At 53.6% G+C, this 21,268-nt stretch overlaps 2 protein-coding genes and 1 non-coding gene across 3 annotated transcripts; all 3 read left to right on the top strand.

Annotated features, from left to right (window-relative positions):
- The first annotated feature begins 4,160 nt into the window (after nt 1-4,160).
- Nucleotides 4,161-17,822, top strand: Atn1 (atrophin 1). The gene is made up of 10 exons (XM_051155329.1): nt 4,161-4,286; nt 10,156-10,331; nt 10,465-10,602; nt 10,720-10,833; nt 11,984-13,977; nt 14,176-14,398; nt 14,655-15,351; nt 16,557-16,700; nt 16,978-17,158; nt 17,291-17,822. The coding sequence occupies exons 2-10, from the start codon at nt 10,305-10,307 to the stop codon at nt 17,322-17,324; spliced, it is 3,552 nt and encodes a 1,183-aa protein (XP_051011286.1). The 5' UTR covers nt 4,161-4,286; nt 10,156-10,304; the 3' UTR covers nt 17,325-17,822.
- Nucleotides 17,823-19,180: 1,358 nt separating this feature from the next.
- On the top strand, nt 19,181-19,243 carry LOC127197837 (U7 small nuclear RNA). Its single transcript, XR_007831788.1, has one exon. It is a non-coding gene; the product is annotated as a U7 small nuclear RNA (small nuclear RNA).
- Nucleotides 19,244-19,404: 161 nt separating this feature from the next.
- Nucleotides 19,405-21,070, top strand: C13H12orf57 (chromosome 13 C12orf57 homolog). The gene is made up of 3 exons (XM_051155328.1): nt 19,405-19,519; nt 19,718-19,894; nt 20,846-21,070. Exons 1-3 carry the CDS (start codon nt 19,468-19,470, stop codon nt 20,995-20,997), a joined length of 381 nt encoding a protein of 126 aa, XP_051011285.1. The 5' UTR covers nt 19,405-19,467; the 3' UTR covers nt 20,998-21,070.
- The last annotated feature ends 198 nt before the right edge of the window (nt 21,071-21,268 follow it).

The raw sequence follows: 21,268 nt of genomic DNA, 5'->3' as shown, positions 1-21,268 counted from the left end.
TCTGAATCGCAGTGTACTGCTTGGTGTCTGAGGACTTTTACTCTCTATTCCATGTGAGAGGAGGAAAGACCAAGGACTGGGTATTGGTGAAACTAAGTAGCAGGGCTGGGGAGGGCACAGAAAAAGGAAAGCCACTGAGCACATGACCAAGTCTGTGGCCTTGCTGGCTAGGTGGGGGTCCATGTTGATTTTAATATTTATTTATTTTGGGTTTTTTGTTTGTTTTTTTGTACACAGGGTTTCTCTATGTAGCCTTGGTTGTCCTGGACTCACATTTTTTTGTTTGTTTGTTTGTTTTGTTTTGTTTTTTGGTTTTTCAAGACAGGGTCTCTCTGTGTTAGCCTTGGCTGTCCTGGACTCGCTTTGTTGACCAGGCTGGCCTCAAACTCACAGCGATCTGCCTGCCTCTGCCTCCTGAGTGCTGGGATTAAAGGCGTGCGCCACCACGCTCGGCTCCTGGACTCGCTTTTGTAGACCAGGCTGGCCTCAAACTTAACAGAGATATGCTTGCGCTTGACTCCAGAGTGCTGGGGTTAAAAGCGTGCGCCACTGGGCCAGACTGAACTAAGGACTCTTAACCCTCAAATGTTAGGGATAGCATGTGGGATGAGGAGTAAGGTGTTTACGGCTCCCAAAGGCTTTTCCCAAAGCAATAAAGCAGTAGACTTAAAAACTTAAAGTGTCCCTGTACTGGGCCTCCTCAACAGAATTCTGGGTGGCTTTGAACTAAGTCAGGATTTCATGGCTACCGACTTGGTATTAGAGGCCTGAGGAATCTGAGTTCTCCAGTAAAATGGATGCTATGCCTGCAGCACTCAACAGCCTCCTCAGCTGGCCAACCTGTGAGGAGGCTATCAGTGTGTGGCTGGAGGCCCTCTAACTCTTCAGATCCAGTGGGGCCGCGGTGTTGAACCACTCACCCCACCTTGGGGTACAGTTTCCTTTCCGTGACTACACTTCAGGTACTAGGGCTCAAACTTTCAGGCATCTGCCCATGGGTAGCCGTGACCACTAGAGGGAACCCAAGTTCTGCAGGACACCGTACTAGACGCCAAGGTGAGGCTGGGGTGGGAAGAATTTCAAGGTTGCACTCTCTGCCTTCCTCTAACTGATCCTCTCAAGTTCTGGTCTCAGGCTCCCTCAGCCTTCCTTTCCCATTCTAGGGTTAACAGAAACGTTCAGGGGCCACATCCCCCCCTCATCTCATTCTCCTCCTCCCACACCTTCCTGTATCCCTCAACTATTTTCAGTTCAAAGAACGTCTTGCCCCCTCTCCTTGTGCCTCTTAATTTCTGTGTAACCATCTCATCTTTCCCTTCTCTCCTAGCACTCCTTTCTGCCTTGGATAGGGCTTGCTTCATTTTTCTCTGTGGCTGCTTTCCCAGAAACTCCCAGGCTGGCCAGGGCTATTGGAGCTGCCGCCACCTTTCCTAAGCCTTGTCTTTTCTTCCCACCATCCTAGCTAGGTGTCTTTCTCTGACAGCACTCCCTCCCACCCTCCAGGTACTGAGTTGGATTGGGTTACAGCGAGCTCTGCTTGAGCCTCCAAGGCCCCTCTCTCCTTCCTTTTGTGCCGTTGCCTGGAGACCAGTGGGTTGTGGGGGGCTGGGGCCAGAGAGGGAGCTGGGGTGAAGGGTGGGGGTGGGGTTGTATATATGATGCTCCCAGCAGCTGAGCTATGAGCCTGGCTTTGGACACCAGAGGAACTAGAAGGGGCAGTGCTTCCTTCTTTTCCTAGTCTCATGGCCTCCCACCCTCTCCACTCCACCTTACCTAGGCCCTACTTTTTTTTTTTCTCTCTCTCTCTCTCTTGCCTCTGTGGTTATACATAGAGAAAAGCTCAGTCTAGAAAAGACTTAGAAAGGGTCTGGGCAAGGCCCAGTGGGGAACTGAAAGGAAAGAGAGAAAATGCAACAACGGGAAGGGGAAAAGGGAGGGAAGGAGAGAGGAGGAGTCTTAGAGCAAAACAAGAGTTGGTGGAGGGAAGTCTGTCTTGGAGCACAAGAAACAAGGGCACGAGAGGACAGGGGCTTGGCCTGGTCCCTTGGAGGCCCTGGAAGGGGACAAGAAAATGGGCATGGGGGGGGGGTAAAGGGAGTCCCTGCAGAGGCAAGGGATTTCAGAGTGTGTGTGTGTGGGGGGGGGGGAGATGGTGGGGAGGATATTTGCTCCTAGATCAGCAAGCATTCTTTCTGTTTCCCTAGTGCTTTGGAATCTGTGTAGAGCTTTTGGTTAAGTTCAAGAACTTGGCTGAATCTGGCCTAAGGAATGGTGGCACAAGATCTACTTGGGTTGCTACAAGGCCAGCCTTTCTCTTCCATTCCCAAAAGGTGGCATGCCCATTCAGTGTTGTGTCCCCCCCCCCCAGCCCCACCCATTTGGTGTGCAGGTAGACTGGCCCCAGAAATGCCCTACCCCCACTCCACATCTAGTGAACTACTAAGGGCTCCCAATCCAGACTCCAGCTCCAGCTCTTCCCGCCTCCCAGCCTGCCTCCCTCCCTTTCTCTAGCCTTCCCAATTTCAGCTGCCAAAAATCACCCTGTCTCTAGTGTCCTTTGTCCTGAGAGATGTTGTTGCTGGTGTGGGGCCAGACTTAAGAGACCAGAAGAAGGCACTGGTAGACTGATGGGGAGTGCTGACTTCATGGCTGTAGACTGGGCATGGCTGGCACAGGCCGGAGGAGGAGAGTTGGGAAGAGCATGCTGTGTCTGGGCTGGGGACTGCCACCATATTCCAACAATTGTTATGAGGAGCCAGGGCACCTAAGGATGTATGTAGGCCCTTTCCACCTAACGCCCGCCCCACTTCATCCCTTCTGTGACCATGACCAAAGATGCTAGTGGTAATGACTTCAAAACACGGATACAGTAGTAAATGGAAGGACCCGAACGGGACATTCCAGGGCCTGCCGACCCCATTCTGTCACTTCTCCACAGTGTTCTCCCTTCCCACCTCTAGCTCCTCTCTCTTCCCATCACTGACCCTCCCTTCAGGATGCCACAAAGGACCTATTTATCACGTATTTCCTTCCAGATCTCGCTTATCCATTCTCCTCCACTTTATTTGCCAAAGGAAATAGTTCTTAGTGCGATTGGGAGTCCTCGCCTTCAGGTTTTGTCAACCCACCTGAAACCAGTCTCCCTCCAGAACTGGCATCTGGTTTCACCTTTCTCCCGGCAACCCCTCTTCTCTCCCACAGAGCTATCTCCGGACTTCCCTCCAGCCTTCCTTCATCATCCCCAAATTCTGGTGGTTTGCATTCAACACCAATCACCCCTTAACTTTGTATCTATTCCAGGAACACCATTCTCTTAGTATGTCTTCATCTTTTCATTCTTCTCCACCCAGGTCCCCAAACTTCCATCGTATTCTCTCCGAATAGCCCCCTAAGCCCCTCTCCAGCCTTAGCTTTCCGGCCCAACCTCTCCATCTTTCCAATATAGCCCATTATCCCAATCTCTACTTCGGTATGCCCCAAACTCCTCCCACCTCACCCCTGCCACAGCCCCTCTAGTCCCCAAACTTCTCTAGCCTCCCCATGTCAGCCTTTAGAGTCCACAGCCCCTCCCACCCAGCCCTCTCCCGCTCGGGGCCCGCGAGCTCCCCACGCTCTACGCCGCGAGGCCCTCTCTCTCCGCGCCCCGGCCGCCTTCGGCCAACTCGCCCGGCGCCTCCCCTTCCCCGATCCTCCCCCCCCGCCGCCCGACTGCCGCGCGCTCCCTCCCTCGCGTCTCCTCCGGGCCCGTCTCTCCACCGTTCCTCCGCGCTCCCTCCTTCTCCCTCTTCCTCCCTGCTCCCATCCCCCTCTCCCGAGCGCCCTCCCTCCGCCGTCCGCTTTCCTGTGCGAGTCGCCGGACGCGCCGCCCAGCCTGTCCGCCGGCCCGCAGCCCCGCGCCGGGCCGGGGCCTCGGGCCAATACGCGTTTCGGGGCTGCTGGCCTCGGGGCGGGCTAGGGGCGCGCGGCACGATCGGCGGGAGGGCAGGGGGTCGCGGGCCTCGCCCGGGCCCGGAGTGCGGGCGGCGGCGGGCGCGGAGGCGGGCGGCGCAGCGGGGGCGGGCGGCGCGTTCCGGGCGGACGGGCGGGGAGCGCGAGAAGCCGATCGGGGCTGCGAGGGGAGCGGGGCATGGGGGCCGCCCTCCGGGGGGGCCGGGGTCGCCGCCGCCGCCGCCGCGGCGGCGACTGAAGCCGTGCAGCGAGCAGGGACGGGGAGTGGCCGCCGTCTCCGGGAGGCGCCGGAGCCCGACTGCACTCGCAGCTAGCCAGCCGTCCCGAGCCGCTCGCAGGTAAGGTCCGCTGCCGCCGGCCCGAGCCGCCCGGTGGCTCCCCGCCCCCACCCCTCCCTGTCCCCCCTCCCGCCGCCGCCTCCATTTGTTATTTTCCTGGTCGCGTTCCCCTCACTGCGGGCACGACCGGGCCGGAGGCTGGGGGCTCAGGGGGTGGGGCCGCCCGGAGGAGGGACGCGGGCCCGGGAGTCGCGAGCTCGGGAGGTGGGGGAGGAGGGTTTCGGGAGGAGGGCAGACCGGGCCGTGCGTCGCCAGGACCAGACAGAGCCTAAAAGGGGAGGAACCCCCGAGGTGGAGACTTGGCGAAGGTAAACCGGGGGATGCTGTGCGGGTGGTTCGCGGAGAAGGCAGGACGGATCGGAGAGATGGCAACGAGGTGGGGCGTGAAGGCTCCCGAAGCACCACAGGCCCAAGAGCCCCGGTTCCAGAACCTAGGGTTGCGGGTATTAGGAACAGAAGGGAAGTGGGAACCGGGAAAGGGGTGTGGTAGGTGGTAAGAAGAGGATTGTAGCTGCCGAGAAGAGGGAGATTGAACCCGGGGGGTGGCGGGGGGGCATGGAGAAGGACTAGGAGAGGCCCAGCTAGGAGAAGCTGGACGTTTTCAGGGGTGGAAATGGGAAGGCCGTATCTTTTGTGACTCAGTTTTCTTTTCCCCACTCCAGGTCACCTCTGACCCTGTTTTCATAATCCCAGACCTAGTTACTTCGTGAAGGGGCACTGAGGCTTGGCAGTGTGAGTCCTCCTAACACCAATAAGAAAGGCAGGAATACTGAAGGAAGAATTAGGAAGGTTGGGAGGATTGGGCAATCGTGGAGGCATTCCAAGGAATTGTGACCTCCACCCTCATCCCCAGAGCACTGGGCCCCACAGCTGGGCTCTATCTGGGAGGCCGTAGTTACTGCTTTGATGGCAGAGGTCTCTCTTTGTGCCTGGGGCAGATTACCCTAAAGCTCCCTTCCCTGAGGGTACTGTGGGCAGGTCGGAGTTGCGCTTGGCAACTAAGGTGGTAATAATGGCTGCCAGATGGACCCCTGGGATGATCTCTTGAGGGGCACTTTTTTTTCACCCATTTGTTGCCATGGCAGTGATGCAGTGGGAAGTCCAGTAGGTGGGGATTCGGTATGTGGACTGGACCTCAAGCCTGTAGCTATGTCCTGGGGGCTCTTGGTGGGGTTTTGAGAGATGGCTAAGGAGGTGCACCCTTCTACCCCAGAAGTCTGTTGGAATGGGTAGCCCTGTTGCTGCAGGTTGTTCCTGCACGCTTCTACCTGGGTATGACAGGAAGATGAAAATATTGTTCTAGCTATACGGTTTTGGGCTAGGGGTAGCTCAGTACCAACGTTGTTTCCTAGTATGCATACACAGGCCCTGAGTTTGAGCTTCAGAACCAAACGAAATAAAGAACCAAGTTATGTCATCCTGGGCAGTTTCTTCTGGCTTCTTGCCACCTATGTGTCTTGCAAATGGTTGACTTTTTGAACTATTTTATTTTCTTGAATTCTTCTTTGGACCTCTTTTTCTTGTTGTCAGTTCTCGAGGTGACCCCTCCACTCAGCTACTCCTTGGCCTTTCACTTTTCTGAACTTACTGAAATGGCATGGCTCTCCATGCCTGTCTCAGGTGAGGGCAACCCAAGGGAAAGGCCACGACATAGCCTAGAGTACAGCACGATGCTCCAGAAGGGGAGCCAGGAGACTGGGGTGTACCTCTGGCTGTACCTCTGTGACCTTGGGCTAGTCACTTCTCTTGTCTGTGAGCTTCACCTCTGTTGCGTGATGACACAGCCTCTGTGGCTCCTTCAACGGTCCTGGGTTCTAACAAGGCATAGGATACTGCTTTGCTGTCTGCTGGTCTGTGCTTCATGGACATAGCCTGGCTGGTCAAGAATGATAGAGGCTGGCCGGTGACCCTGAAATATACCCCATAAGCTCTTCCCGGGGAGCCTGTAATATAGACATTTTCTGACATTCATGTCACATTTGTTCCTTATTTTCTGCTTTTTTGGGGGGGGGAATGTAATTGCATTCATTTATTTTTGTGTGTACAGTGGTGCACATGTGGAGGTCAAAGGGTAACTTGGGTCGGCTTGGTTCTCTTCTGCCATGTAGGTCGCATGGGTCATTTGGTTTTTTTGTTTTTAACTCACTACCTAAGGAAATGACCTTGAACTTGTGATCTCCCTGCCTCCACCTTTGATACCTGAAACTGCAGACATTCACCACACCCTGTTTTATAAGGATCTAACCCAGGGCTTCATGAATGCTAGTCCCCCCTACCCCCTCTGTACACCGATCTACCTCTGCTTACTTATGGATTCTTTACTGGTTTCTCACTTCCCCTTGCCTTCTGAGTTTGGTCTTCCTTGCTTTAGGTAGGGAAGGCAAGTATGTGCAGTTGCACAGGGTTGATACTTTATAACTGTTAGTTAGTGACACCCTTCCAGCCAAGATGGAGTGCCACTTGGTGTTACAGTGAACCTTACCTGCATTCGGACTTACCTATGATCTGATCAGTTCCGTCCCTCCCTCTGCCACTCCTTATCCCAGGAATTTCTGCCTGGTTTGTTGACTGTTCTTCTCTTCCAAAGCTGCTCATTGCAAATTTAATCAGATTTCAGCTGATTAAAAAAGGCAAGGAAGGCTCACAGTGATTGCTCTGTTCTCCAAGGAACTTCGGTTGTATTTTTTGACCTTTCGGCTCTTTTAGGATCCAAACTGACTTGGTGAACAGGTTCTGTGGTGGGCGGAGATGGGTACCCTGTTTGGGGAGCTGAGTGCGCTGGTAAAGAGCCAGGCACAAGAAGTCACCTTTGTTGTCACTCTTGTTTTTTAAATAATTTATTCAGATTACACCTGTTATCCCTTCACTTGTGTCCCCTCCCCCCAGTTATTCTTGTTAAGGATTTCTTCTGCTTGGTACTGTTCTTTGGACATTTGTTTATTCTCCCTCCTCTTTTTTCATTTGTAGTTTCTTTTTTTGAGAGAGCGTTTGCTGCTACTTAGACTGGCCTTGAACTTGCTATTTGCCAAGGGTGGCTGAGTGTCACCATGCCTGGTGATGTGTACTACTCTAAAACCAACCCACAAAACAACTAGAAAATATATAAAGGAAAACTATGACAATAGCATTTTTTTGCTCTTAAAATATCTTATAGGCTGGGGCATGGTGGCATACACTTTTAGTCCTAGCTTTCAGGAGGTACAGGTAAGCAGATATCTGTGAGTTCAAGGCCAGCCTGCCTCAGAGAAGGGGGTGGAGAGAGAACTTAGTGGTTTAGAGCACTTGTTGCTCATCCAGAGTACCTAGGTTCTATGCTCAGCTCCTACATGACAGCGCACACCACCCTAACTGTAGTTGCAGGGGATCTGTTATCCTCTTCTGACCTCCACAGGGACTAGGCACACACATGGTACACATACGTACATTCAGGCAAAACACTCATATATAGTAAATTAAAATTTAAAGATGTATGGGTAGTATTATTGAGTGATTTAACTCTTAGCAAGAACCATAAACAAGTACCAAGGGGCCGGAAATACAGATCAGGGTGCTTGAGGTCCAGGGTTCAGAGCGTAGTACCAAGTAAGCCTATAATCCTGGCTGGGGAGTGAAGGCTGGAGGCCAGGAGTTGAGTGCAGCTGAAAGTGGTTGGCTGTGGAGATCAAGATAGATAGATGGTGATACCCATATTTGTAGCGCTGGATACAGGTAGATAGGCTGTTGGTGCCAAGTGAGAAGACAAGCTTAAAATTTGTAAATCTGCATTGTACATTCATTGATACTTTGTCTTTTTGTAGTTTTAAAATATTTTGAAGCCGGGCGTGGTGGTGTACACTTTTAATCCCAGCCCTCGGGAGGCAGAGGCAGGCAGATTGCTGTGAGTTCAAGGCCAGCCTGGTCTACAAAGCAAGTCCAGGACAGCCACGGCTACACAGAGAAACCCTGCTGTTTTTTTTTTTTTTTTTTTTTTTTAAGAAACCCTGCCTTGAAAAACCAAAAAAGAAAGAAAGAAAAAGAAAGATTTTGAGTTGGTCCAGGCAGTGGTGGCATATGCCTTTAATCCCAGCACTGGGAAAGCAGGTGGATCAGAGTTCTGGGCCTGCCTGGTCTTCAGAGTGAATTGCAGGACAACCAAGGCTATACAGAGAAACCTCGACCCCACCCCCCTCCCCCCCAAAGTTTTTGAGTTGGGCTGGTGAGATAGCTCACTGGGTAAAGGCACTTGCTGCAAAGCCTGACAACAGGAGTTTGTTTGATCTCTAGGTCCCACGTGGTGAGAGGGGAGAACTGACCTCTGATCTCCACACATACATTATAGCATGCTCATACCTGTCCCCTCGGTCAGTCAGCCAGCCAGCCAGTCGGTATATTTTTGAGTCTGCCTAGTGTGAACGCTTTGACATTTCTTTTAAGCACAGGAAACACGAACATAGTCATCCCCTGCTATCTGGGGAATTTGTTCCAGTACACTCCACACAGCAAAATGAACACACTCAACTCCTGTGGCTGTTTATACCTGCACACACTCTTCCATATACAGTAACCAGTCCCACGTGTTCGTTAAAGTCTACCTGTTTAAAGCCGAGGTTACAAACCATTGTAGACCTAACTACCTGCCACACCGAGGTGAACAATGGTTGTCTGGTGAAAGCAGGAAGAGGGACTAGGGCTTGTGAAAAGGTGGGACACAAGCTGGCCGTGGTGGCGCAAGCCTTTGATGCTAGCACTCGGGAGGCAGAGGCAGAGGCAGGCGGATCGCTGTGAGTTCAAAGCCAGCCTGGTCGACATAGTGAGTTCCAGGACAGTCAGGGCTGCACAGAGAAACCCCATCTGGGAGAACAAAAACGAAATAACAACAATCCTGTAAAACTAGATAATGCATCCTTCTGAGGCTTTCTGAGTGCTGGGCAGTTCTGAAGATGCCCAGCTTTGGGGTTGATGTTGGTGAGACTGTGCTGCTCGAGGCTGCAGATAGGCCACATTTTTTTTCTGCACCGTCTTATGTGAAAAAAAAAAGATTCTTATCTGTGTGACTGATCTAGGCCTTCTTAGAATTCTCTCTGACTTCGGAGGAAAGTTGAGAAGAGCAATCGTGGCCTTTTGAAGTTGGATTGCTGAGGGCTTGGCTCTGGCTTCGTCATCGCTGCTCTTCCCTGTGGCCGGTGGGGCAGGTCACAGTCACAGTTTGAGCCTCAGTTTCCTTACTTCCTCATGCCCACGTTAGAGTGTGCCCTCGGAGACGTTACAGGAAATCATTATATAAAGGGTTTGACACAAAGGAGACATTCGGTGACCTAGCCCTGAGCCTCACTTCTTCCTGCTTTGGAATTTGTAAGGCTCTGGAATTCATGAGTGCACAAATGTTTTGTTTTGTTTTTTTGACACGGGAGTTTGCTGTCTAGATTAGGCTGACCTTGAATGTGTGATGACCACGCTGCAGCCTTCTGAGTACTGGCATTACAGCCCCCACTGCCATACCAGGCCACAGGTCTTTTTTAGGGCTGTGAAGGGTAAAATCCTGCTATGTGTTAGGCTGGGGCTCATAGGTACATCTAATTTTTTTTTCTTTTCTTTTCTCCAAGACAGGGTTTCTCTGTATAGCCTTGAGTGTCCTAGACTCACTTTGTAAACCAGGCTGGCCTCCCAACCCCCAGAGACCTGCGTGCCTCTGTCTCCCCGTTGCTGGGATTAAAGGTGTGTGCTATCACGATCAGCACATCTGAATTTTTGAAAGAGATATAAGAATTTCCTTCCCTTATCTGATGGAGGAGTCACAGTCTCTTGTGGTCTCTGTCTCCTGACCCCAGTGCAGCTTCAGCCCCTACTGTTTCTGCTACAACATGAAGACGCTGATGGTTTTTCCTAACAGGTTTCACTGAACACACCCTGCAAGTACCACGTGCCCACAACTGCTCCCAGCTTCCCAGGTCACAGCTGTGGGGAGCTTGGGGCACAGCAGACAAGTTTCTGTATTCAGCTGCCCAGGCAGAGGAGAATGGGGTCTCCGCAGCCTGAAGAATGAAGACGCGACAGAATAAAGACTCGGTGAGTAGACGCCATCTTAAGCAATATCAAGGGCAGGGGCAGGAAAGCTAGGAGGAAGAACAGAAACAGTGTATATAGCCTAAAATTAGGTGCAACGTAATAAAAACACTACCTGCATCCCTCCTGCCCTCAGATGTCAATGAGGAGTGGACGGAAGAAAGAGGCCCCTGGGCCCCGGGAAGAGCTGAGATCAAGGGGCCGGGCCTCCCCTGGAGGGGTCAGCACATCCAGCAGCGATGGTAAAGCTGAGAAGTCCAGGCAGACAGCCAAGGTATTCCGTCCTCTGGTCTCCATGGGTGCGCAGCACTGCAGCTGAGGGGTGTTTTGGGGCTTCAGGTCTGGCAGAGCCTTGAGGTAGAAGGTGAGAGTGTTCTCTTCTTCCTAACAGAAGGCCCGAGTAGAGGAAACCTCCACCCCGAAGGCCAACAAGCAGGGCCGGAGTGAGGAGATCTCGGAGAGTGAAAGTGAGGAGACCAGCGCACCCAAAAAGACCAAAACTGAGGTCAGAGACCTTGTAACTATTGTGTCGTTTTCTGACTATTCTTTCTCCAGACTTCTCGTGTGCATCGTTCCTGCCTAGGTAGGAAAGTCCTGTCTTGGTGTGTTATTTGGGCGGTCCTGTCTATAGTATGGTGGACGGCTTGTGGAACTCTAGTTAGAACAGTAAGGGGACTGGAAATGTAGGGAAGGGTATTACAGTGCAAAGAAGAAGTAAGCTCTAAGGAGGATGCAGAAGTGCTCTTCCTAGTACTTAGTGCTCAGTCCAAGCACTTAATAACATCTAAAAGCAGGTGAACCTCTCTTATCCTAGCATTCAGAAGGTGGAGGCAGGAAAATAAAACCTCAAGGTCATTCTGGCAGTAAGAGCACACACCTTTAATCCCAGCACTCAGGAACCAGAGGCAAGCCAGCCTTGTCTACAAAGAGAGTTCTAGGACAGCCAGGGCTATCGCACAGAGAAACCCCATTTTGAAACAAAACAGAACAAAAACAAACATCAAAAATAAAAGAAAGAAGGGGGCGCAGTGCTTGGGTAAATGGTCCATCAGTTGAGAGCACTGGCTGCTCTTCCAGAGGAAGAGCACCCACATGGCAGCTCACAAGCTCACAACTGTCTGTAACTCCACTTCCAGGGGATCCAACATCCTCACACAGATATGCATGTGGGCAAAACACCAGTGTATGCTGGGCACTCGGGAGGCAGAGGCGGGTGGGTTCTAGGCCAGTGTGTTCTACAAAGTGAGTCTAGGACAGCCTTTGGGACCCATGTATGCTGGTGGAGGTGAGACAGAGAAATCCTGCCTCAAAAAACCAAAACACCAGTGTACATAAAACACAAATCTTTACACCCTCCCCCCCCCAAAAGGAAACCAAGCATTTGGAAATAGCTAGAGGAGGCCTGAGAGGAGAGGGTCCTCGTGAGATGGCAAAGGTCTGCAGTCGGCTGTGAAGGGACAGCGTTTTGAGATGGACACTTGAGAAAGACTAGGGTTTGACAAGGAAGGAGATGTGTTGACTATTAGGAAGCAGCTAAGATGTGGCAGGCGCTAGGTGACAGACGGTAGCACAGCAGTACTGTGAAGAGGAAATAATGGTGGGAGGTAAGTTTGAATCCTGGGAGAAGAGGAAAACTTAGCCCTCTTCCCTGACAGCAGGAACTCCCTCGGCCACAGTCCCCCTCAGATCTGGACAGCCTGGATGGGCGGAGCATTAATGATGACGGCAGCAGTGACCCTCGGGACATAGATCAGGATAACAGAAGCACATCCCCCAGCATCTACAGCCCTGGAAGTGTGGAGAATGACTCGGATTCATCTTCTGGCCTCTCCCAGGGCCCGCCCCGCCCCTACCACCCACCTCCACTCTTTCCTCCTTCCCCTCCACCGCCAGACAGCACTCCCCGACAGCCAGAGCCTGGCTTTGAACCCCATCCTTCTGTGCCGGCTACTGGATATCATGCTCCGATGGAGCCCCCCACATCTCGATTATTCCAGGGCCCGCCTCCTGGAGCCCCTCCCCCACACCCACAGCTCTACCCTGGGAATGCTGGTGGAGGTGTTTTATCTGGGCCCCCCATGGGTCCCAAAGGGGGAGCAGCTGCCTCCTCAGTGGGTGCCCCTAGTGGAGGCAAGCAGCACCCCCCGCCCACCACCCCAATTCCTATACCAAGCTCTGGGGCCGCTGGTGCCCCTCCAGCAAAGCCACCCAATGCACCAGTTGGTGGTGGGAACTTACCTTCTGCCCCACCGCCAGCCACTTTTCCCCATGTGACACCAAACCTGCCTCCTCCGCCTGCCCTGAGACCCCTCAACAATGCCTCAGCCTCCCCTCCTGGCATGGGGGCTCAGCCAATCCCTGGGCACCTGCCCTCTCCCCATGCCATGGGGCAGGGCATGAGTGGACTTCCTCCTGGCCCAGAGAAGGGTCCAAATCTGGCTCCTTCGCCCCACCCTCTGCCCCCAGCTTCCTCCTCTGCTCCCGGACCCCCAATGCGGTACCCCTATTCATCCTCTAGTAGCTCGGCAGCAGCTTCTTCCAGTTCCTCCTCCTCTTCCTCTGCCTCCCAGTACCCAGCTTCCCAGGCCCTGCCCAGTTACCCTCACTCCTTCCCTCCACCAACGAGTATGTCTGTCTCTAATCAGCCACCCAAGTATACCCAGCCCTCCCTCCCATCCCAGGCTGTGTGGAGCCAGGGTCCACCACCACCACCTCCTCCCTATGGCCGCCTCTTGGCCAACAACAATACCCACCCAGGGCCTTTCCCTCCTACCGGGGGTCAATCCACAGCCCACCCACCAGCTCCTACACATCACCATCACCAGCAGCAGCAACAGCAGCAGCAGCAGCAACATCATCACGGAAACTCTGGGCCCCCTCCACCTGGAGCATACCCTCCTCACCCCCTAGAGAGCAGTAGCTCCCACCATGCACACCCTTACAACATGTCACCCTCCCTGGGGTCTTTGAGGCCCTACCCACCAGGGCCAGCACACCTGCCTCCACCTCATGGCCAGGTGTCCTATAACCAAGCAGGTCCCAACGGTCCCCCGGTTTCCTCTTCCTCCAACTCTTCCAGCGGCGCTTCCTCTCAAGCCTCTTATTCGTGTCCACACCCCTCCTCATCCCAGGGACCCCAAGGGTCAACCTACCCCTTCCCACCAGTTCCTCCTGTCACCACCTCTTCAGCTACTCTTTCCACTGTCATCGCCACCGTGGCTTCCTCGCCAGCAGGCTACAAGACGGCCTCACCACCGGGGCCCCCTCAGTACAGCAAGAGAGCCCCATCCCCAGGGTCCTACAAGACAGCTACCCCGCCTGGATACAAGCCAGGGTCACCACCCTCCTTCAGAACAGGGACCCCACCTGGCTATCGAGGCACCTCTCCGCCAGCAGGCCCAGGGACCTTCAAACCAGGCTCGCCCACTGTGGGGCCAGGGCCCCTGCCACCTGCGGGGCCTTCGAGTTTGTCATCTCTGCCTCCACCGCCCGCGGCCCCGGCGACAGGGCCGCCCCTGACTGCTACGCAGATAAAACAGGAGCCAGCTGAAGAATACGAAGCCCCCGAGAGCCCGGTGCCTCCGGCCCGCAGCCCCTCGCCCCCTCCCAAGGTGGTAGACGTGCCCAGCCACGCCAGCCAGTCCGCCAGGTGAGCAACCGTACGGCGGGGGTTGGGGTGGGGATCTGGAAGCGGAAGGCGAAGGGGCGACAGGGAGCCTCGAGTTCACGTTCTCCGTGCTGCTAAGAGTTGGGAGACACGAGCTGGTGGGGACTGCTTTTTTTGTTTGTTTTTGGTTTTTTTTTTTTTTTTTTTTGAGGCTCGGGCTCACACTTGTGCGCCCAGCAGGTTCAATAAGCACTTGGACCGTGGCTTCAACTCGTGCGCGCGCAGCGACCTGTACTTCGTGCCGCTGGAGGGCTCCAAGCTGGCCAAGAAGCGCGCCGACCTGGTGGAGAAAGTGCGGCGCGAGGCCGAGCAGCGCGCGCGCGAGGAGAAGGAGCGCGAGCGCGAGCGGGAACGCGAGAAGGAGCGGGAGCGCGAGAAGGAGCGCGAGCTGGAGCGCAGTGTGGTGAGTGCGTCACAAGGTGCGCCGCGCGCCTCGCCCGGTTCCCGGGCTTCGCGGCGCCGCTCGCTACGCCACCTGGCGGAGGGGAGGAGCCACTGCAACCCCGAAAGCTCAGGTTTCCAGCCCCCCCCCCCCCAATGTGATGTGGGATGGGGCACATTGGTTTTTGATCACTGAGAACAGATGGGCAACCTGGGGCCAATAACTAACTGTTTCTCGTATTCGCTATTTTGACTTCACTTGTTTCTGTATCCTACAGAAGTTGGCCCAGGAGGGCCGTGCTCCAGTGGAGTGCCCGTCTCTGGGTCCAGTACCCCACCGGCCTCCTTTTGAACCTGGCAGCGCTGTGGCTACGGTGCCCCCGTACCTGGGTCCTGATACTCCAGCCCTGCGCACTCTCAGCGAATACGCCCGACCTCATGTCATGTCTCCTGGCAATCGCAACCATCCATTCTATGTGCCCTTGGGGGCAGTGGATCCGGGGCTTCTGGGTTACAATGTCCCAGCCCTGTACAGCAGCGACCCAGCTGCCCGAGAACGGGAGCGGGAAGCCCGTGAACGTGACCTCCGTGACCGCCTCAAGCCTGGCTTTGAGGTGAAGCCTAGTGAGCTGGAACCCCTCCATGGGGTCCCCGGGCCAGGTCTGGATCCTTTCCCCCGACACGGGGGCCTGGCTCTACAACCTGGGCCACCTGGCCTGCATCCTTTCCCTTTTCATCCGAGCCTGGGGCCCCTGGAGCGAGAACGGCTAGCTTTAGCGGCAGGGCCAGCCCTGCGTCCCGACATGTCTTATGCTGAGCGGCTGGCAGCTGAAAGGCAGCATGCAGAAAGGGTGGCAGCCCTGGGCAATGACCCACTGGCTCGGCTGCAGATGCTCAACGTGACTCCCCATCACCACCAGCACTCTCATATCCACTCTCACCTCCACCTGCACCAGCAGGATGCCATCCATGCAGGTAAGACACTATTTCCTGCTTTGGACTGTGGCTCCATTGTATTCTGTTCCTCCGGCCAGAATTTTCCTCCCCTGATCCGGCCTCAGTCACCCTCTCCTGAGATGACTGTTCTGATCTTTGCTTCCTCACTTTCCTTCACACTCTCGCACACCCTCTTTATAGTCCAGCCTTCTACCCGTGACAACAGACCAGTATGTACCCTCTTTCTCCAAGCCCCTCACATACCAACGTTCTTGTTTCTCTGTACAAATCTTGTTTGTTGCCAGCATGTCCTTTCCTTATATCTAGGGTCTTCTGTGTTTCGGCCCATCTGTAGACTTAGAACTTTTTGTTTGTTTGGTTTTTTGTTTTTCGAGACAGGGTCTTCTGTAGCCTTGGTTGTCCTGGACTCATTATGTAGTCCAGGCTGGCCTCGAACTCACTGAGATCTGCCTGCCTCTGCCTCCCGAGTGCTGGGATTAAAGGATTTAGAACCTTTTAGGAAAGCCCATATAGCTTTGGTTTTGGTGCCACAGGCAATAATGAGCTTTACTGTCTTACTAATGTACATAGAGCCTAGGACACTGCCTGCTTGGCCTTTAGACTTGTTTAGTTTTAGTTCCTTGTGTCTTCTTTCCTTCCGACCTTTTCCCTTGTTAGACCATTTATTTATTTAGTAAGAAAGTATATAAAACAAGAAGCTTTTGACATTTTTGTACATTGTCCTCTGTTCATATCCAACTGACCTCTTAATATTTCTTGTTTTTCGTTTTTTTTTGTTTGTTTTTTGTTTTGTTTTTTGAGACAAGGTTTCTCAGTGTAGCCCTGGCTGTCCTGGACTCTCTTTGTAGACCTGGCTGGCCTTGAACTCCCAGAGATCCACCTGCCTCTGCCTCCCTGAGTGCTGGGATTACAGGGGCGTACCACCGCATCCAGCCCTGTTTTCATTTCTTAAACTTAAAAAAAAGAAAATGTTTCCTAAACATATTCTTCATCCCTTCAAAGTAACCTGGTCTTGCCTTTGCTCGTCGGCGCTCTGTGCTAACTGCAGTCTCCTGTCTTCCATCGTCTGTGTCTGCACACTGTCTTCTGCCCATCATCCAGGGCCTTTAGCTCTTCTCTCCTGGCTTCAGTCCACTTTGGGCCCTTTGTGTCCATCTCGCCCTGATGCATGCTTGTCCCTAACCCTGCCTCCTGGTGACACCTTCCTCTTCTCTGCCCTCCAGCCTCCGCCTCGGTGCACCCTCTCATTGACCCCCTGGCCTCAGGGTCTCACCTTACCCGGATCCCCTACCCAGCTGGGACCCTCCCTAATCCCCTTCTTCCTCACCCTCTGCACGAGAACGAAGTTCTTCGTCACCAGCTCTTTGGTAAGGATGAAGATCGGGATGAAGAGGCTCGAGTGAGGGACGGTGTGGAACAGAGGCACTCGGGTGGTGGAACGGGCTGAGTGGAGTTTGCAGAGAGATGTGTGCAGCTAAGCTGAGGCCCTTCTGCAAGAGCCTCAAGGTCGAGGGCCAGGCAAAGCGGTTAGGCCTGTTAGGTGGTGTAACTTTGCATTTTAGCTGTAGCTTCCTCCGACTTCCTGGAGAGTAGTGGCTGACCGTCCTCAGCCACTAGTCATACTCCTGTGCTTTCTTCTCACAGCTGCCCCTTACCGGGACCTGCCAGCCTCCCTTTCTGCCCCCATGTCGGCAGCTCATCAGCTGCAGGCCATGCACGCCCAGTCAGCCGAGCTGCAGCGCTTGGCGCTGGAACAGCAGCAGTGGCTACATGCCCATCACCCATTGCACAGCGTGCCACTACCTGCCCAGGAAGACTACTACAGGTACTGTGGGTTGCCCCCGAAGCAGAAGGGCAGGTGGGCTGTGGGTGTGGTACAGCAGGGATGCCAGGCTCTGTGGAGGGGGAGCCATCCTTTCTCAGTCTCACCTCTATGATGTGTTGCCTCTTTATCTAGTCACCTGAAGAAGGAAAGCGACAAGCCGCTGTAGAACCTGCCATCCAGAGAGCACCCACTGCTCCTTCATCCAGACCTTGGAGGACCCTCCCCCAACCTTTTGACCCCACTCCACCTCACCCCCAAGCCGAGGAGAGGGTGACGCCCACTTGCAGAGTTTCTGCAGCTGCGCAGAGGGAAGAGGGGACAGACAAGGCCTAGGCCCCGGGTTGTGTGCAGAGCTGTGAAGTGGCCAGGGTGGGGACAGAAAGTGCACAGTATCTTGGACCAGGTCCCTCCTCCTGTCCCCTGCTTTTCTTCTCCTCTATGCCCAATGGTTGGTGGCCACCGCCCCTCCCCTAACCTGTTGGTGTGATTATTTCATCTGTTAGACGTGGCTGTTTTGTGTAGCATTGTGTGCTGCCCCTGCTCCGTCCCTGTGTGTGCACCCCCTCGGCGATATGTGCCCCTTGCCCGTCCCACATTAATAATTTATATATATAAATATCTATATGATGCTCTTTAAAAAACATCCTGACCAAAACCAACCAAACAAAAAACATCCTCACAGTTCCCCAGGGATATGTCTGTGACTTGGTTTTTTTGGGGGGGGAGAGCAGGTGTGGGTGTTGGTGGGTGTGGGTAGGGCGAGAGAAAGTGGGGAGGGATGGGGTTTTCTTATGGAAACTGAAGAGTTGGACAGGGTTTTTCTTGATTTTGGATTCTCAGCTATACTTATGGGGGCGCCCAAGATTGGGAAGTTAAGGCAGCTAAGGTCTTTCAGAGCAAGAACAGGATCACAGCAAGCATGACCAAATCTAAAAACTATAAAGACCCAGGAAGTACCTATGCCTCTGATCTAACGGTGCCACCAGAGTGCCTCACAGACAGCTTCAGAGATCTGACTCCACTTCTATAGCACAGTTCGATAAATGGTTTTGAAACAGTTGAGTTTGCATAACTTCAGTGGGCCAATAAGATTGGTTTTGAGGCATTTAAAAGAGATTTATTTATTTAGGTTTTTCGAGACAGGGTTTCTCTGTAGCCCTGGCCGTCCTGGACTCGCATTGTAGACCAGGCTAACCGGTCAGCCTCTGCCTCCCAAGTGCTGAGATTAAAGGCTTTGCTACTGGGCCAGGCTAAAGATTTATTTATTTTTAGTTGTGTATGTGTTTGTATCTGTGCTCCTGGATGTAAGGGCCCAACAGAGGCCAGAAGAGGGTGTTGGATCCCCTGTAGCTTGCATTGCAACAGTTGAGAATTACCAATTTTCTAACTCCTCTGTGTAACAGCCCTGGCCATCCTGGACTTGATTTGTGAACCAGCCTGGCCTTGAACTCACAGAGATCCACCTGCCTCCTGAATGCTGGGATTAAAGGCATGCGCCACGGAGCCCGCCTCCCTCTATTTTTAATGAGGGCCAGGTAGAGCAGGCTGGCCTTTAACTAGTGATTTGGCACACTATACCCTACCCGGTCAGGCCTGAGGTTCTGGAGCCCTTGCAGTTTGAGGAGGAGATGGAGGGTTGGCAAGAGCCTGTAAGGATAAGAATACAAGACATTAGGCCATATCGCCTACTACTACATAAGGCCAATTTGCGTCGGCGTTTGCTCGAAGCTTTTATTATTGCGAAGCCTTTTTTTTTTTTTTTAATAACAACAAAGGAACTGTGATTGGCTGAAAACAGCCAATCAGCATTGAGTCATTTGCATAGCTTCTATCAAGTGGTCACAAACTCAAGAAAAGATCAATTTTAGAAGTCTTCTAGAATATTATTTACCGAACTGAATAAGAAAGTGTGTCTTGTCATTCACACATTAGTGGAAGCATGAAGGATTGACACATTGGTCTCACCCTCACCGAAAGTGGAGTTCGTGCTCTTCCCCAGCTCGCGGCAGACACACTTCCGTCAAGTGTTACAGCTCTTTTTGAATTTGTCTAGCAGGTTTTCTGACTTTTTGTCGGAAAACCCTTCCCAATCTCGGAGGTCTAAATAATAGTTGCCGTTACTGGTTGTGCGGGGCGATGTGGTCTGGTTTCGCGGAGGCTCTCTAGGAAGTGCGTGCGTCTGGACCGCGCGCGGCAGACACTTCCGCCCTGTGCTTCCTTTCCGTCTCCGCTGGCCTCGCAGCCGTGGGGGAGGCGGCTGGCTGCAGGCTTCTCTGGATCTCCTCAGTATTCCACTGTCTAAGTAGCGAATGGCGTCCGCCTCGGCCCAGCCCGCGGCCCTGAGCGCAGAGCAGGCCAAGGGTGAGGAGCCTCGTCTGGGCGTGGGCCGCCCTTAGGGGGAGGGCGCGATACTGTCCTTCCCCAACTGGGGGGCCGCTGCCCATTGGGGCGAAGGGTCGGGAGGATGAGCCGATTGGGTTACTAACTCCCTGCCTCTTTCCTCCTCTGGGCTCACCCGCCCTGCTCCGCCGACCTCCCTGGGATGCTTTCCCCTCGCAGTGGTCCTGGCAGAGGTGATCCAAGCGTTCTCGGCTCCAGAGAACGCCGTGCGCATGGACGAGGCTAGAGACAATGCGTGCAACGATATGGGCAAGATGCTGCAGTTCGTGCTGCCCGTCGCCACGCAGATCCAGCAGGAGGTTATTAAAGCCTATGGCTTCAGCTGCGACGGGGAAGGTGGGTCCCACATGCAGTGGCCAAGGGATGGACTTGGGGGTGGGGCGCATGGTCCGTGGCCCCTGAGTCGATCCCTTCCTCGCCACAGGGCGGCAGTCACATCAAACATTGGCACTCAGGTCCTAGCCTGAGATTGCCCTTTCTTTCTTTCTTTCTTTCTTTCTTTCTTTCTTTCTTTCTTTCTTTCTTTCTTTCTTTCTTTCTTTCTTTCTTAAGTTCTAGCTCTTGAATCCAAAGCCCTTAAGTTAGGCAACCTCTCCACCACTGAGCTGAGCTCTATCTTCCTAGCTCTCTTTGAGTCAGGTTGCCCTGACTGGCCTTGAACCAAAGAATCTCCTTTCTCAGCCTTCTGAGTAGGTGATATGACAAGCTTGAGTCACCAGGCATAGCTCTAACCTGAATTCCTGTGTGCCTGACAAGCAAGCTTCCGCAATGGTTAATAGATTTGGCGTTGGAGGCTGAATTCTCTCTTCCCAAGGACTCATGTTCATTGATTTGGCCTAGCTAGGCAGCCAGGGACTACCTGGAAATCTCATTCATATTTAGTATGCTTGAGACTAAACTGCTAAGCATGGTTTACCAGAGAATGAAAAACAAAACAAAACGTAATTTTGTTTTCCAAGACAGGATTTCTCTGTGTATCCCTGGAACTCGCTCTGTAGACCAGGCTGGCCTCGAACTCACAGCGGTCCACCTGCCTCTGCTGAGTGCTGGGATTAAAGGCGAGTGCCACCATGCCCGGGTGCTTTCGGGCTTTTACATATTGTGTGCAGGTGTGCCTAGTGAAAAATGGAGGAAGGTTGATTGAAGCCACGCAGGAAGTCGGCGTGTGTGGTCCTCTCTTGCAGATGGCCGTCTGGCTAGAAGGAGATCCCCTGCACTAGGGAACGCCCTTCCCTGCCTCTGCACACTGGTCTCCAGCAGTGTGGACTGACTTGCTCCCTCTTGCAGGTGTCCTTAAGTTTGCCCGCCTGGTCAAGTCTTATGAAGCCCAGGACCCTGAGATTGCCAGCCTGTCAGGCAAGCTGAAAGCCCTGTTCCTGCCACCCATGACACTGCCGCCTCATGGGCCTGCATCTGGAAGCAGTGTGGCTGCCTCCTGACTTGGTTCTTTGTGCTGCCGTTAGGGGAGAAGCCCCAGTGTTCCAGAGGAAAATAAATGTGCTTCTGACTAAACCTCCGAGTCAGTCATTTGTAGTCCTGACTTGTTGCCTCCCGACTGCCTCTGGCCTATCCCCACCCCTTCAGGTCTAGTCTTTGCAGGGACCAACCCTGCTCTCAGGAGTCCCAGGCCCCTCCTTCCTTCCCAGGGTGTGGGAGGCTAAATGGGCCCCTTGGCACACTGGGAGGTTTGCTCACCAAGGTGGTACCTCC

The sequence above is a fragment of the Acomys russatus genome, chromosome 13, assembly GCF_903995435.1.
Source record: "Acomys russatus chromosome 13, mAcoRus1.1, whole genome shotgun sequence".
Lineage (NCBI taxonomy): Eukaryota > Metazoa > Chordata > Mammalia > Rodentia > Muridae > Acomys > Acomys russatus.
The sequence above is the reverse complement of the archived record's forward strand: the minus strand, read 5'-3'. Positions and strand labels throughout refer to the sequence as shown.